At 38.8% G+C, this 15265-nt stretch overlaps 1 protein-coding gene across 1 annotated transcript in view; it reads right to left on the reverse strand.

The window, feature by feature from the left end:
* ROS1 (ROS proto-oncogene 1, receptor tyrosine kinase) overlaps positions 1–15265 on the reverse strand; it is a 94842-nt gene that overhangs the window by 34448 nt on the left and 45129 nt on the right. Inside the window, 8 exon segments of the mRNA XM_038395198.2 lie at positions 1949–2066; positions 2575–2749; positions 3726–3902; positions 6746–6978; positions 10408–10552; positions 11647–11864; positions 13344–13520; positions 14575–14864. Of these exon segments, the coding sequence (XP_038251126.1) occupies positions 1949–2066; positions 2575–2749; positions 3726–3902; positions 6746–6978; positions 10408–10552; positions 11647–11864; positions 13344–13520; positions 14575–14864 (1533 nt within the window).

Raw genomic sequence — 15265 nt, forward strand, 5'->3', positions numbered from 1 at the left:
TGAATGTGCATTAATTGATTCAGAGGTTTGATTTGGAAAAGCGTCCAAAACTTCATCTGATTAACCAGTTTATCCAAACAGATCTATGTATCTGGGAAATGGCCTGAAAATCTTATTAGAACTAGTTTTCTTATGAGATTTCTAGAGCTTTCCGGTTTTATCTGAGTTTATCAGAGTCAGAAATACTGAGAGGACAGCCTTTCCTAAGACATTTCTTAAGCCTCAAGGAGCTGACTGAGGAGATATTTGAGCCATTAGCGATTATCTTCAAAAACTAATAGAATATGGGACAGATTCCAGAGGACTGGAAAAGGACAAATTTAGTGCCCATCTATAAAAAGGGGAATAAGGACAACCTGGGGAATTACAGACCAGTCAGCTTAACTTCATTACCTGGAAATATAATGGAGCAAATAATCAAGCAATCAATTTGCAAACACCAAAGTAATAAGTAACAGTCAACATGGATTTTTCAAGAGCAAATCATGTCAAAGCAAACTAATAGCCTTCTTTGACAGGGTAACAAACCTTGTGGATAGGGATGAAGCATTAGATGAGGTATATCTTGACTTTAGTAAGGCTTTTGACGCTGTCTTACATGACCTTCTCATAAACTACAGAAATAAAACCATTCCCAGAGAGGAGTAGTTAGTGGTTCACAGTCAAACTGGAAGGGCATATCAAGTGGGTCTCACAGGGATTAGTCCTGGGTCTGGTTCTGTTCAATATCTTCATCAATGATTTAGATTATGGCATACAGAATACACTTATAAAGTTTGCAGTTGATATTAAGCTGGGAGGAGTTGCAAGTGCCTTGGAGGATAGGATTAAAATTCAAAATGATCTGGACAAACTGAAGAAACTGTCTGAAGTAAACAGGGTGAAATTTAATAAAGACAAATGCAAAGTACTCCACTTAGGAAGGAAAAATCAATTGCACACATACAAAATGGAAGGAGGACTGTGGAAAGGGATGCCTAGGAAGGAGGACTGTGGAAAGGGATGTGGGGCACAGTGGATCATAAGCTAAATATAAGTTAACAGTGTAAGACTGTTGCAAAAAAAGCGAACAACATTCTGGGATATTAGCAGAAGTGTTGCAAGAAAGACATGAGAAGTAATCCTTCCAACCTGCGCTAATAAAACCTCAGCTGGAGTATTGTGTACAGTTCTAGGTGCCACATTTCAGGAAAGATGTGGACAAACTGGAGAAAGTTCTGAGGAGAGCACCAAAAATTATTAAAGGTCTAGAAAACATGACCTGTGAGGGAAGACTGAAAAAAACTGGATTTGTTTTGTCTGAAGAAAAGAAAACTGAGAGGGGACATGATAACAGTTTTCAAGTACATAAAAGGTGTTACAAGGAGGAGGGTGAAAAAATTATTCTCATTAATCTCTGAAGACAGGACAAAAAGCAATGGGCTTAAATTGCAGCAAGGGAGGTTTAGGTTGGACATTAGTAAATACTTCCTGTATATCAGGGTATTTAAGCACTGAAACAAATTACCTAGGGAATCTCTGTCATTGGAGGTTTTTAAGAGCAGGTTAGACAAACACCTGTCAGGAATCAGAGTAGCAGCCGTGTTAGTCTGTATTCACAAAAAGAAAAGGAGTACTTGTGGCATCTTAGAGACTAACAAATTTATTTGAGCATAAGCTTTCGTGAGCTACAGCTCACTTCTTCCTGAAAACATGTGCAGGGGCATCACTTGCCTGAAAACATGTGCAGGGGCATACAAATACAATTTCAAAACCAAGGATATTAAACATTTAGAAATTTCTGAAATGGCTTGAGTTCAATTTGGGATTTGGGCCAAAATGTAGGTTCATTAGTATTTAATCTGAACCTATTTTCTACTTTGTTATTGTAAAACATTCTGCTGGATACCCATATACAAATGTACCATCAATCATTTGCTAGCAGGAGCATGCTCTGCAATTCACTTACCTGCTTTCTAAAATGTGGTAGGTAAGATTGCTTCCATTGTCTTCAGCTTTTTCCCACTGTACAAAATTTTTATTCTCCTCTGCTATTTTGGGGATTCCTGGTTTACTTGGAACTCCAGCTATTGTGCAAAGTGAGAAAATGTAGAATTCTGAAAACACAGTATTTTACTACACACATTTCATATTTTGAGAAAAAAGTGACAAGAGCAAGGGCTAGAGCAAAACTTAAACATGCACCTGAGTGTTGAGACATAGGAAGGAACTGAAGACTTGCAGACTCTGGTCTAAAAGGCTACTCATGGACTTTGGACTTTTATTCGTGATGGAAAACTTCATAAGGTTCATTCACACACATTCAGACTTCTGCTTGGATTCATGAGTTCTTATACAATTAAAGTATTTCGTTTATATTCCACTCTCTCCTGCCCCGTCTCCCACCTTTGAAAAAGTCCTCCAATTTTATTTTTGGCAGATATTTATTTTGTGCCTTTTTTTGGGGGGGAGTTCGCACAGAGAGAAATCAGTGATTCTTATAAGATGATTATTATGTGGCAAAGCACCCTGAAAATGTTTACTTTCACCCTCAGAATAGTGTTAATCTAGGATCAGATGATTTTAAGGGCTTACCCCTAGTTTTAAAGCTTCCTTGAGGTGAGGTGCTTTTTGCTCCAGTTATGTAAATGACTGCTGCTCGCACAAAGTAGTTGGTGTCAGGACGAACTCCCGTGAGATGACATTTATACACGGGACCTGCCGTACAGGTGATGTTTGCAGGACAAAACCAGCCGGTTTTTGTTTGCCACTAGAAAAATAAAATATCCTCTGAGTCAATAGTCTCACTCTATGAGGGCCTGATCCAAAGTCCATTGCAATCAACAGAGTCTTTCTATTGACTTTAGTGGCCTTGGCATGGGGCCCTTAAAGAAGTGTGTATTCAAACATAAGTATTGAGAGGCTCTTGAGGCTGGAGAGCATGAACTACAAACCCTCTTCCAACATACCAAGGCCACCCAGAAATTTGATGTTATTCTTCTGAGATCTACAAGGCCTAGAAATCACATGGGACAACAGAGTGGGTGGCACCTGCATAGCTGTGCCAATGCAGGAGAGACCATAAGCAGCCTGCCCCTTCCACACCTGTGTTTGGCCTGTACCTTTGGCTTGCTGTGAGCTTTGCTTTCCAGGCTGATCCTAAGTGAAGCCATCGTGATTATGATCAGCTCTGTTAAGATATTCATTCAGTTTAGTAGCGCCTATGGTATTTTCTGACTATCGTGGTTTAGACTTTAAACCTGAAGTTGCCATGTATATTGCTATCATTGTAGCATTTACTTCACAGTGCATGCTGCAGAACTGATTTGTTTCCCCAGCAGTTTCTTTCTAGGCCTGCCCCAGGTAGGAGATGAAAATAAAATTCATAGACTGTTTTTAAAAAATTATTTCAACATTTAAAAATTTTGAAGCCCACCTATTTCTTTCTAACCATGGCATACACTGGAGAGTGCATAAGGGGGCTATTCCTTCCCCAAGAGGTTCTGGATGACTCAGCCAAAAATCTTTTGGATCTCCTGGAGAATGCCTGCTGCAGTGGCAGTTCTCCCTTGTTACTGGCCAGTGCTGCCTTCTCCTTGCCCCTTGTTGGAGTACTGCTACTGGCAGTGACATTATAGTGCCTGAATTACGCAGTGGGACTCCCTGCAGCCTTCCCTAGTTCTCCACCCTCTACAAGGCTGGTCAGAATCTGGCCTTTAATCTGAAAAGAAAAGGGTATTTTTTACCTTCTGCAATTCAAACCAGAATTTGGTTATGTTGCCATGCAAAGGAGCCCTCCATTCTAACTGACAACTGGTGTTTCTGGCAATTATATTCACTGGGACAGGTGGAGTCTCAAACGTTGCTGCAAACACAGGGGCACTCTCAGAAAACCAGTTCTTCTCTGGATGAAAAGCAAGAACCTAACAGGAGAAACAATGAAACATACAGTCTCAAGCCACTCTGAAAACTGCATTTGATTTGGTTTTGGTGGTTGTTGTTATGGCAATGTGAATGCTCCCCTCCATCATTCAAGTACCTTGGAACATTACTTAACTGCTTTAACAACATTGATACTCAGGGGAAGATTAAGCCTATTTCTGGCCTGAATCCAAACATTCTGGGCCTTCCCACTAATGCTCTGGGGACCCTGAGACAGAACTCCTCTTGGCCACGAGCCCCATCCAACAGACTCTTCTTAGCTCCCCAGTTCATCTTTCCCACAGAACTGCTCCCCTCATATTCTTTCCTTGTATGACACAAGCATTCACACAAACCTTTGGATGGTGTTTTGACACCCACCGAGTCCTTCTCCCTAGGTTTAAAATCACCAATTAAAATATCACCTATTCTATCCATATAGGTCTCCTTCCTTTGTCTGCAGCCTGCCTGGATAGTGTCATGAATAGCACCACACTTCAGTGGAACTCAATGAGCCACAAGGAATTACGGCATTTTTACCAACTAGATGTTAAGAACCATTCCCTGCACTCCTCTCTCTGAGGCACATCCTAATTTGAGAGACATTTTTCTCCTAAAGTCCACCAAACAGCCAATGCGCTGCATGCATTTTTAGACCCTTGTTAACCTGTCCTTGCTAATATTAAAGAAATACCAGAATTTGTGTATTGTTCCTCCAGCTATTTATTTGCGGTATGCTTTTTTTAAATTTTATAAACTGCTGAAAAGTAGAATCCACTTTTATGAGTCTGTCAACTTTCAGTGAAATAATCAAGTATAGTTCTATGGAAAAAACAGGAAAAACCTGAATGCCACAAAGGGACCGAGGCATTGTGATGCTCAGCTTCCCAATTCTTAACGTTTAGGTGACTAAAAAATCACAGCAACACCACCATGATGCACAAAGCCTGAATTAGGTGCATAGGCTAATATGTGTGAAGAGACAAGCACCTTACAATGAGAGCCTCAAAAGCCAGCATGCTAAGTGGGGAGCTGCCTTAGCAAGCCTGTAGGAGATGCTGTGGAGAGGGGTATGTCCTAAACCCCTGCCCTTCTCTCCGAGATAGTCTCCTGAATTCATGCTGCAGGGAGGCACCCCTCTCTGCTTAAAGAAAAGGAGTACTTTTGTGGCACCTTAGAGACTAACAAATTTATTTGAGCATAAGCTTTCTGCTTGGTGACCCACAGCCAAGAACCCTTTCCTAGAGTCAGACGGTAGCCACCTAGGTCATTTTTTGTGAGAGTGAGTTAGACACCTGCTTCACTCCACACAAAATGCATGGGGAGGTCTGGTGACACCTTATACCTTTTACCCCAGTCATTGGAGCACTCACGTGGGGTGGGGAGACCCAGGTTTAATTCATTCTTTTGTCTGATAGGGAAAAAGGAGCCTCCCACACCGTTCAGGACAGTGCACTAACCATTGAGCTATAGGATATTCTGATGTGGGGCTCTCTCAGTCTCTTTGTTGAAGCTGTATCACAGTGGATTAAATCATGAAAGAAATACTGGGCCAGAGAGAGAGCGCGAGAGAATGATTCTTTAGCCTGGTGGTTAGGGCATGCATATGGGAAACCTAGGATCCAATCCCACTGCTCCAATGACATTACTTACACACAGTGGAAGAGCATCAACAGGAGAGACTGAGGGAGTGCTATATCAGGATATCCCGTAGCTCAACTGTTAGAGCACTCACCTGAGATGTGTGGAAGACCCCTGTTCAAATCCTTTTCCCCCCCAAAGGCAGAGGTCTCAGGTCTCCCATCTCCCAGGTGAGTGCTTTGGCCAGGGAGCTAAAAGCTGCAAGGTGAGTACCACCACCGACCAGATTTTGAAAGGGTCCCAACCCTGCACGCAGCCTCTGAGCATGCCTTTCAAATCAGGCACCGCACACTTATCCTTCACTTATCTCCCTCCCAGTCATGGATCGTCCTGGGGCTTAGGCGGGAAACAGGCTTCCAAATGCCTAGAGTGAGGCAGCAGAGTGCATGGTGGGGAGGAACTCAGGCACCAAGGGAACTTTTACTCTGACAATTTAGGCATCAAGTGAGTTTAGCACCTACAGCATTAGGCAGAAGTTTTCTGGATCTCAGTAGAGCCTAAATGCCAGACATAGGCACTTAAGCCTGGAGTTCTTGGTAAGAACCTTGGTAGATCTGGATCAAACAGCTTTTTGGAAGAACTAGGAATTTTCCATTTTTTATTGAATAAAAAATATTTTAATAATAATAACAATAATACTAATAATAGGCCAAAGACCTGATCCTACTGCCAATGGAGTTAATGGAAAGTCTCCCATTGACCTCAATGGATCAGGATAGAAGTTTTGCAGTGGGACTTCACGATTTGACCCAATAACATTTTACATTTATATAGCTCCGTTTATCATATTTGAACTCAAACTGCTACATATACAATAGGACTGAAAGGGGGAAGGTTGGCAGCCATCTGATCAACTCACAGCATGCTGCATGACAGTGCCAAGAGGACTGTATTGGCTAAAGATATCACATCCGAGTATTACACATATGCATGGGGTCTTAAGTGTCCGCACAACACAGAAAGGCCCCAGAGCTCAGTTTTTAAGATCTCATCTGAAAGACCCACACAAGGAGAAATGGATGAAGTTTGATTTATCTTCCTCAGAAAGCTGAAGGACTGAGACAACTCTGCCAAGGGTCTGAACCCATGTTTACAAAGTGTAAGTATGCTTTTACTTTACAAAACAGTGGCTTGGTCACTTGTTGGGTAAAAGTATATCATATTTTCAGGCTTCTTGAGTAGACAAAGTCACTTATAACTATACCTTGAATACGTTATTTGTTCCACCATTGAGGCCGTTAATAGACCAGGCAAGTGATCCATTTGGAAATTCATTTTTTCTCAAAGGAGCTGCAGGAATTAGAGGTAAAAAGTTGACAGTAATTTGATAGCGGACAGAGTCTATGGGTCCATTTGGCTGTGAAGGCTCACTCCAAGATATATTGATGGTGTTATCAGACAGAACCTGTATCTCAATGAGCTTAACTGCCTCTGGTACTGAAACAAAGGGAAAAACAAAAATCTTGTAGATTTGGGGGGCAAGGATTATTTTCAGAGAAATCAAGAAGAAAGTATCAGTATAAAGGGCTTTAAATATATACAAAAACATGTGACGTGTGATCCATTTTTAATATTACACTCTATCCCTACAAACCATAAAAATAAAATCTACATTCTTGTAGATCAAAAACTGTGCACTGACTCAAAAATATTTTGAGGTGCTTAATATGTCTTTGGCTATGCCACAGTCCCAGCAGGTACACTTACAACTGTTCTTCTTTGCCAGCCTGGCAGTGGTGCTGTAGAATTCACGCTTTGCTAGACTCCTACCTGGGACCTCAGATATGCAATTTACTCAAGGTATACATTAGAAAAAAAATTTCCATATACTGAAATCAGAAATTTTGCACACTGATAATTCAACAATGTCTGAAGGTAGAAATGTGAAAGTTAGGCTTGTTAAGTTGATCTTCTTGAAATATAAGGAGTAAGTCAAGTTTGAAGAAAGAAAGTTCAATAGCTTAAATTTTATAAAGTGTGCATATTTACCCCGGGAGTCAAATGCTGTTTTAATTTTGCTTTGCTTGATCTAAAAGCTAGAAAGTTAGAATGAGGCTTCATGCAAGGATAGCAAGATCTAGAAAGCCTGGTTTTAGGGATGTCTGTGTTTGAGAGGTTCCACATTAAAGAAGATACAGTTGCTGTACATCTCTTGTTTTGTTAATCTCTCTCTCTCTCTCTCTCTTTTAAAAAACAAAACAAAATGTCAGATGCTTTGAAGCACTATAGATTTTTCTTAACAGTACAAGAGTGTTGCTTCTTGTGATCTTGAGTTGGCCTTTGGCACATATCCTAAGAACATACAAAATGATACTCTGTTCATGATCTGCCAAGAGAAGCACAGCCATCCATATATAAGGAGAAATATTTAATAATGTATAAGTCATCCTACTCATTCACTCATTTTGACGTAGAAACAATGGGAAGACAGAGAGGATCCACAAAAGTTCTGATGCGTTGTTAAATAAGCTAGGAACACGAAGAAGCTTTGATAGCAGCTGATTGAATTCCAAGCTTTAATAAAACTGTTAATCACATGCAGAAAACTAAGAGAACAAAAGTCAGGAAACATACACATTCCAACAGCAGTGTAGAAGTTAGATTCTTGGGGGAAAAAAAGACTTCATATTGCACACACATAGGGATCACTCCCTATGGACTCAGATCTTTCGCAGGTTTATATACAATGAGATTTTAAACCGAGCAGATGTGCTGCACTGATATTTTCTTTAGTGAAAACCATCATATTCTTGCATCTCATTCAAATGAGCTATTAGCTAATTTGTAAAAGAAACATAAATAAAATATCAGCTCATAAGTCATGGAATCATAACGCTTAGAAATGGAAAGGATTGTTAGACTAACCAAGTTCCTGTCCAAGTATTGTTTCCTACAATATATTTTTCAGTGTTTTGTTCTGCCCAGTTTTAAGTTTATCAAACAATGAGGCTTTCACCATTTCTCTTGAGAAATGATTTCTTAATCCAATAGATCAAACTGTTAGGAAGTTTTCCATACTGTGTTTTCTATATTGCTTATTTTGATTTCATTCCATTTCTCCCAGCTACACCTTCACACTATGGAATCCATTCCAAGCCATTTAAAATAATAGAATAGGGGCATTTTAATATTAATACGGATGCACACAGAATTGTAACTAGAGCTGTGTGGTTGTTGTATGTATTTTTCTGTGAATATTCAATAACATCTTTAAATAAGTTTATTACAGCCAAGCTCATAGATTTCTCCTCCACTTCCTTTCCTATCCATGTCAGTTGGTTACTTGATGACCATTTTGAAAAACTAAATCCTCTTTTGACATTTACAGATAAGCTTTGAACTGATATATGGCATGTCCATACTGATTCAGCAGGATAATAATTTTATAAAACGGAGAACTAGACAGGTAAATGTTTGTATTAGGTTTATAACAAGGTAGAGTCCCAAACACATCAGAATGAGGAGGATGTGCCTTGTAAATCATCATCATTTACTTCTATGGTTTACTTAATTTTTAATATGTATTTTTCCCTAAAGTACACTAATGTTTTGGCTGCAAGATCATAGATTATTCAAGTGAAATTTGCGTGAGTTGTGTTGATAAGGAAAACAGATTTCCTGCTAAGCAATATGTGGAGTAAGAGTGACACTCAGTGGCAAGACCAAAGTATTTATTTTTCTTAGCTCTATTTCCTTTGATTCTCCCAGCTCTTCTATATATGCAGGGATGTAAAGGTTGATTCAAGCTTCGCTCATTTTGATGTAAAACAATGGGAAGACAGAGAGGATCCACAAAAGTTCTGATGCGTTGTTAAATAAGCTACGAATACGAAGAAGCTTTGACAGCAGCTGATTGAATTCCAAGCTTTAATAAAACTGTTAATCACATGCAGAAAACTAAGAGAACAAAAGTCAGGAAACACACATTCCAACAGCAGTGTTGAAGTTAGATTCCTTGCGGGGGGGAGGGGGGAAAGACTTCATATTGCACACACATAAAATTATTTTGAAATGCTGCCTCAATCAAAAAGAATCACTGCAGTTGCTTAGCTATTGCTTTATGCTTTCTCAGGAAGTCAACAAGCCAGAGCGTTAGTGGACCACTCCCTATGGACTCAGATCTTTCACAAATTTATATTTAGGGCTTCAGTTTTTCAGGGTTTATTAATTTCATTTTTCAAGGGTTTTTTGTTTTAGCAATTTTTTAGTTTTATGTAGATGTCCACAAATCAGGGTTTTGAGGACTTTCTCTTGTATATACCACAATGAGTAATTATATATATTATTCATTACAGTAGTATATACCAAAATAAGTAATCCATTTGTAATGTTCCATAGTGTGTTTTCACATAGAATACTGTTTAAAACAGTACTACATTAAAGCACTCAAAAGAATCTTTAGTGCTTACCAGCAGAGTCTACACAGACCAATTAATGTGCAACATGTTCATGCACTTTGGAAATTACACCCCCTTAGCTCACAGTACTCCTTTACGTAGACAAGCCCTTAGATCCAAGTAACCATTTCCGGTGTTTTTCTGGTGTCTATTGGATAAACACCGATTTTGGTTTTCTACTGTTATAGCAGTGTGTTTTATTGCTGTTTATTGGTTAAAACTGAAAATCAGAAACCCTATTTATACTGTTAGGCCTCCAGGCTTTTGTGCAGGTCTGAGTAGATTAAACTTCGACAGACAGTTCCAAACTCTCTAACAGATGATACATAATTAAAGATGAAAGGCCTGATTCTGCTCTCGCTTACATTGGTGTAATTCAGAAATAACTCTAACTGAAGTCAATAGAGTTACATTTGCCTAAGTGAGATTAGATTTAGGCCCAAAAGTCAGAGTAGAGCCTAAAACTCACCTCCATAAAGAGTTGTGCAAATGATCTCTTTTCCCAAAGGTGGCTGCTCAGAAGAATCTGAATAATAGTTTTTCACAGCAGCTTGTATCACATAACTTGAAAATGGCTGTAGGCCTTCAATAAGTGCTGTATTTTCCTGAAGTTCCTGTAATTAAGAGGCAGAATCACAAACAATAAATACTTTTAGAAAATAAAGCACTGCATGTCCAAACAGGCATCTGACAATGAAATGGGAACATATGATTTAATTACATAGGAAAAAATCAAAATATCACAGTACTTTTTCCTAAAAGTAAATGTAATGATCATGAAAGATGCCAGATTGACCACATTAGAATGTTCACATCTCTAACAGATCAGGTACCACACAGGTCATGGTCCTGCAACTGACCAATATACTTTAATCCCGATTTTGGTGGGTCACTTCTAGGAATGAACTAGGGTATGTCTGTTTTTGTGCCATTTTAATCCTTGGCTTCTCTACCGAGATTGCCAACAAGGATTTCCGTTAATTAGTGCCAAGCGTAACGATATTTTTGTAACTGAAACCTTCAACTCATTTCACGTAAAGTACCATGGAATCATCAAACTGTATCGTTTTATGCACAGATAATGAACTTCTTCCATCCCAGAAAATGTTTTGTCATTTTCATGGTATTATAAAGATGTGAGCTAGGGATCTAATCCAGCCTCCACTAAAGTAAGTGGAAATTTTTTCACTGATTTCAGCAGTCACTGGCCCAAGAGCTAGGTGCAGTAATTACAGTTACAAAACCATATTGTTCAGCCACTGTCAGAGAGATTAGAAATAGCAACTGCAAAAAAAAAAGTAAGCGCAAAAGGACACTCATTTCCTATGGGAAGCACACAAAGATAGGAAATCAAACTGGTCTCAATGGTTATTTAAATAGATTAATAAGAGCCACAACCTACTTTTGAGCAGTAGAAACTGAAGGGTCCCTTCAAAGGAGCTTTAGCAAGGAAATGTTAAGAAAGTAGAATGTCAGAGAATCATCTTGTATGCAAAGTATGCTACAGAAAGCCAGGGAAGCTACCATTTATGGCAAGAAGAGTCATACAGAAAGGGTAGCATGGTTTTATGGAGTGGGAAATTAATACATAGTAGTGTCTGTCTGTGGAAACAAGGTTTCATCATGGAATATCAAATACTTAGAAGTGTCATGGAATCACCTTTTCATAAACGATGCCATGCAAGTTTTTGCTCCAAAATAGTCTTACCATTACTGTACAATGTAGGTCAGACAAACAGCGGGCTGAGCTCCTGCCATCATTAGTAACTTTTCCATAATACACCAGGTATGTTGAAGTAGGGAAGGTTATGCCAGTGCACAGAAGTTGTGTTTTGACAGGTGGTAAGCTTACTGTAAAACTGGTGTTTGTAATATTAAGGATAGTAGGTTTCTCAGCATTTGAAGCTAGAGTCAGGCATCCTTTATCTAGAAGGGATGGGAGGGAAAACATTCTGAAGTATAACAGCTGTAGGGACACTCCAGATTTTAGATGTGATCCTACTGCCTTTAGCAACAGAAAGTATAACTAAAAAAATACTATCTTTTCACTGGTTTCATAAACAGATAAAGAAAAAAAGCCTGAATTTAATAGTTTGGGTTCATTTTTTGCAGCCAGTAAAAGTAATTTTTTTCAAAGTGAAGGATTTGTTTATTTTCTTGTAAGTTACTCAAGGACAGGTTTCTAAAGGTATTTAGGTGCATCCTCAGGCACTCTAGGAATATAGGCCCACATTAGATTTGGGTGAATTATAGTATTAAATTGAGTTGGGATATTAGCATGAGCAACAGGACCAAAGCATTTGACCAAAGAGAATATGATTCTGAGAAAGAAAAATTGTTGTGTTGAAGTTGTAGAGAGCCTTCAGAATACCTGTGTTATCTTATGTAAGGTTTGAGCTACAGTAATAGAAATAAAACACAATTAACTGGGTACCAGGTGCAGTAAATAATTGGCTATATAAGAAACTCCTTCATCTGGCCTTAGCTAAGGTCCAATAACTGGTAATAACTTCACTTGTTTGTTAAAGGGTATAAAAAAAGTAAACCCTTTCAAGGGTTCATTGCTAACACCTGCCTGACCAAGCAGGAGCTAGCCAACATGGGTCTAAGCACCCTGGGTCAGCCCTTTTGTAAGTATCTTGATCAAATGCTTATAAATGTTTTGTTACTGCTTGGATACAGTAAATTGCTTATTATTTAGCTTTTTAGGCTTGTTTAGAGCAATTGTAGCCTTTGGATTTAATAAAAGAATTTATGGTTAAATTAGTGTCATGGCAATACCATGCATAAATAATAATTCCAACAGAAACCTAAATACCTTTGAACAACTGGCCCTTAGTTACTATGGTGACGAGTGCACTATAGCTAGATTAGACTGAATTTGCCTGTCATAGCAGAAGAGCTGCAGTGCAAAATCTAATTTTCATTTGCAGTGATGTTTTCTCACACTAACTTTTTTCATCCCTCTGCTCACTAGCAATGTTCATGCTCGCAAATTAACTCTCACAATTCTAGTTTGTGTCATCATACTGTTTTCAGGATCCCACACTTACCAGTTTCCTGTGATTCCACTGTAAATCACCTCTTTTCGTATGACATTCAGGTTCCAAATTCTTTTAAAGAGGTATTGTCCACTACTCACATCCCATGCTCATGGAATGTATGCAGAATCTATTATCATGATGCACTCTAACACGATGCAACATGCGGCCAGATCTTGGCTTTCATTCTACCTCCTAAAATTGGCATTGTATTACAGTCTATTGCACTGCCCTATCTAAATCATTTTCCTCTGAAATGCATCTGCAGTCAGCTGGTAAATTTTAGATAAACACTTTTAGAATAATTTACAATCCAAATAAAATGATTTTAAAAAGACGTGTTAAAATTTTAAAAACCTGCTACCTGGGTAGGGCTGAATGGCTGTGCTGTAGGCTAAGATTTGCACCTGTTTATGTGCTCTTTCCTGAAAGAAGAGGGTTTTGCTTTCTTTATTTCCTTGATAAATTGTCGTATAGTCCTTTGTTACAACACTCCAGTATATAAACTGTCTGTCGACAGTCAAACTACCAATAGTCATATCTGTAGAAAAATATTACACAGTTAAGTTTCAGAATAAAAATTAAGGGAGTGATTTTCAAAGGCAAAAGTGCAGTTAGATACCCAGTCCCACTGAACATCAAAATGAGTTGAGCATTTAACTCGCATCTGAGTCTTTGGAAAGCTCCTCCTAAAAAAAAAGACTTCTGACATTTTCTGACATGTCTCATAAAGGTGAAACATTTCCCTCTTTAACAAACTGTAGATCTGATGCCTTCTCTTCTTATCCAATTATTACGGTTAAGATTAATTACAGGAAGTGTAATTCAATGATGATAAACCCCAGTAATTATAGAACACAAAATTGTAGCTTATCATTCACCTTGAATGGAAACCTTCACTTAAGGAGGAGATGACCCCTCACTTCCAAGATGAGATGTTAAAAACCAGCACCCGCTCTGTGCAGCAAGAACACTACACATCCCATAGATCCTTTTGTAATAGGACAGTTTTAGCCAAGTCTCTTTGGCTACAATGTATAGGACCAGGCTGAAAACAGAGCCTGGATTACCATTGTAGAGTTATCAGGGTCCGAGTCATCCTATAAGACGTTTTGTGCATGGAACACCTTCACCACATTCAAGCCATTCCCCTGATGGGGAGAAGGGAGATACCGAGGCCTGTATTACCCTCTGGCATATCTTTTTGGTTGTGGGAAGAAGACACACAAATCCTATCAACAAATAGATATTTCCAATATTAAACCCTCTCTATGTGATGTGACAATGTGGTAGATATAGTGGCGTCCATTGACAAGCAGCAGGAGTTGATGTAACACTGTGTCTGACTGATGATTTAATGGGAAACAATAATTCCTGAAAATATCCCACACTGTTCCTTCCCCTGCTCTGTTTCAATGGCAAGCATAACTAAATATTCAGACGTAGACTTCTTTTTTCTGTCTTCACTTCAAAGTGGTTAATGTTGTAGAGAAAATCCATGATGAGTATTGCATTATTTTTGCTGAAAAATAAATTCTTTGACAGAACAGTATGGAACAGACTGAGAATTAAAAAATGCGTCAGAGCGATCTCACCTTGAAGACTAGGAACGTTGATAACTCTCCAGCAGTGGCATCCATCTAAATCTGAGGCCCAGATTTCATCCCTTCCTTTGATAAAGAAAATCTGGGACTTCTTGGAGTCAGACATATCTATAGCCATTGCTCTTCCGAGGTCTGTTTCTGTCACATTGCAACTGCAGTAGCTTCTTCTTGTCTGATGTTGTAAAGGTGTGTGTCCCAAAATGTGGTGCATGGTATTATTCACGATATCATAATAAAATATCCAGAAGCCTGAATCAAAGTCTTCCATCCAGTACAGACGACTATCAAACAAAATGTGTCATTTACAATAGAAAACCTTACTCCAAGCAACCTACCTTAAATACAGTCTTATTAATTAATACAGCCATAGAATCATTAAAGTTATTGTAGGGTAAATGGAATTCCCTCAAAGTGGTGTCAGGTTTTTTTGTTGGTTTTTGTCTATTTGGTTTTGGGGTTGTTTTGTTTGGTTTTTAAACAGAACATCTTTAAACAGAGGTCCTCTATGACTAGAACTGCAATGTGCAGATTGCAGAAAATTTTAATTAGCTACCGACTTCCATTTTGTTTCACTATAAATGGATTTCATGTCAGTATAGCCATCACTTGAAGTCTTTAAATCAAGAATGGACGTCTTGCTAAAAAGGTATACTTTAGCTCAGCCAGAAGTTGTGGAGACAGT

The sequence above is a fragment of the Dermochelys coriacea genome, chromosome 3 (genome assembly GCF_009764565.3).
Source record: "Dermochelys coriacea isolate rDerCor1 chromosome 3, rDerCor1.pri.v4, whole genome shotgun sequence".
Lineage (NCBI taxonomy): Eukaryota > Metazoa > Chordata > Testudines > Dermochelyidae > Dermochelys > Dermochelys coriacea.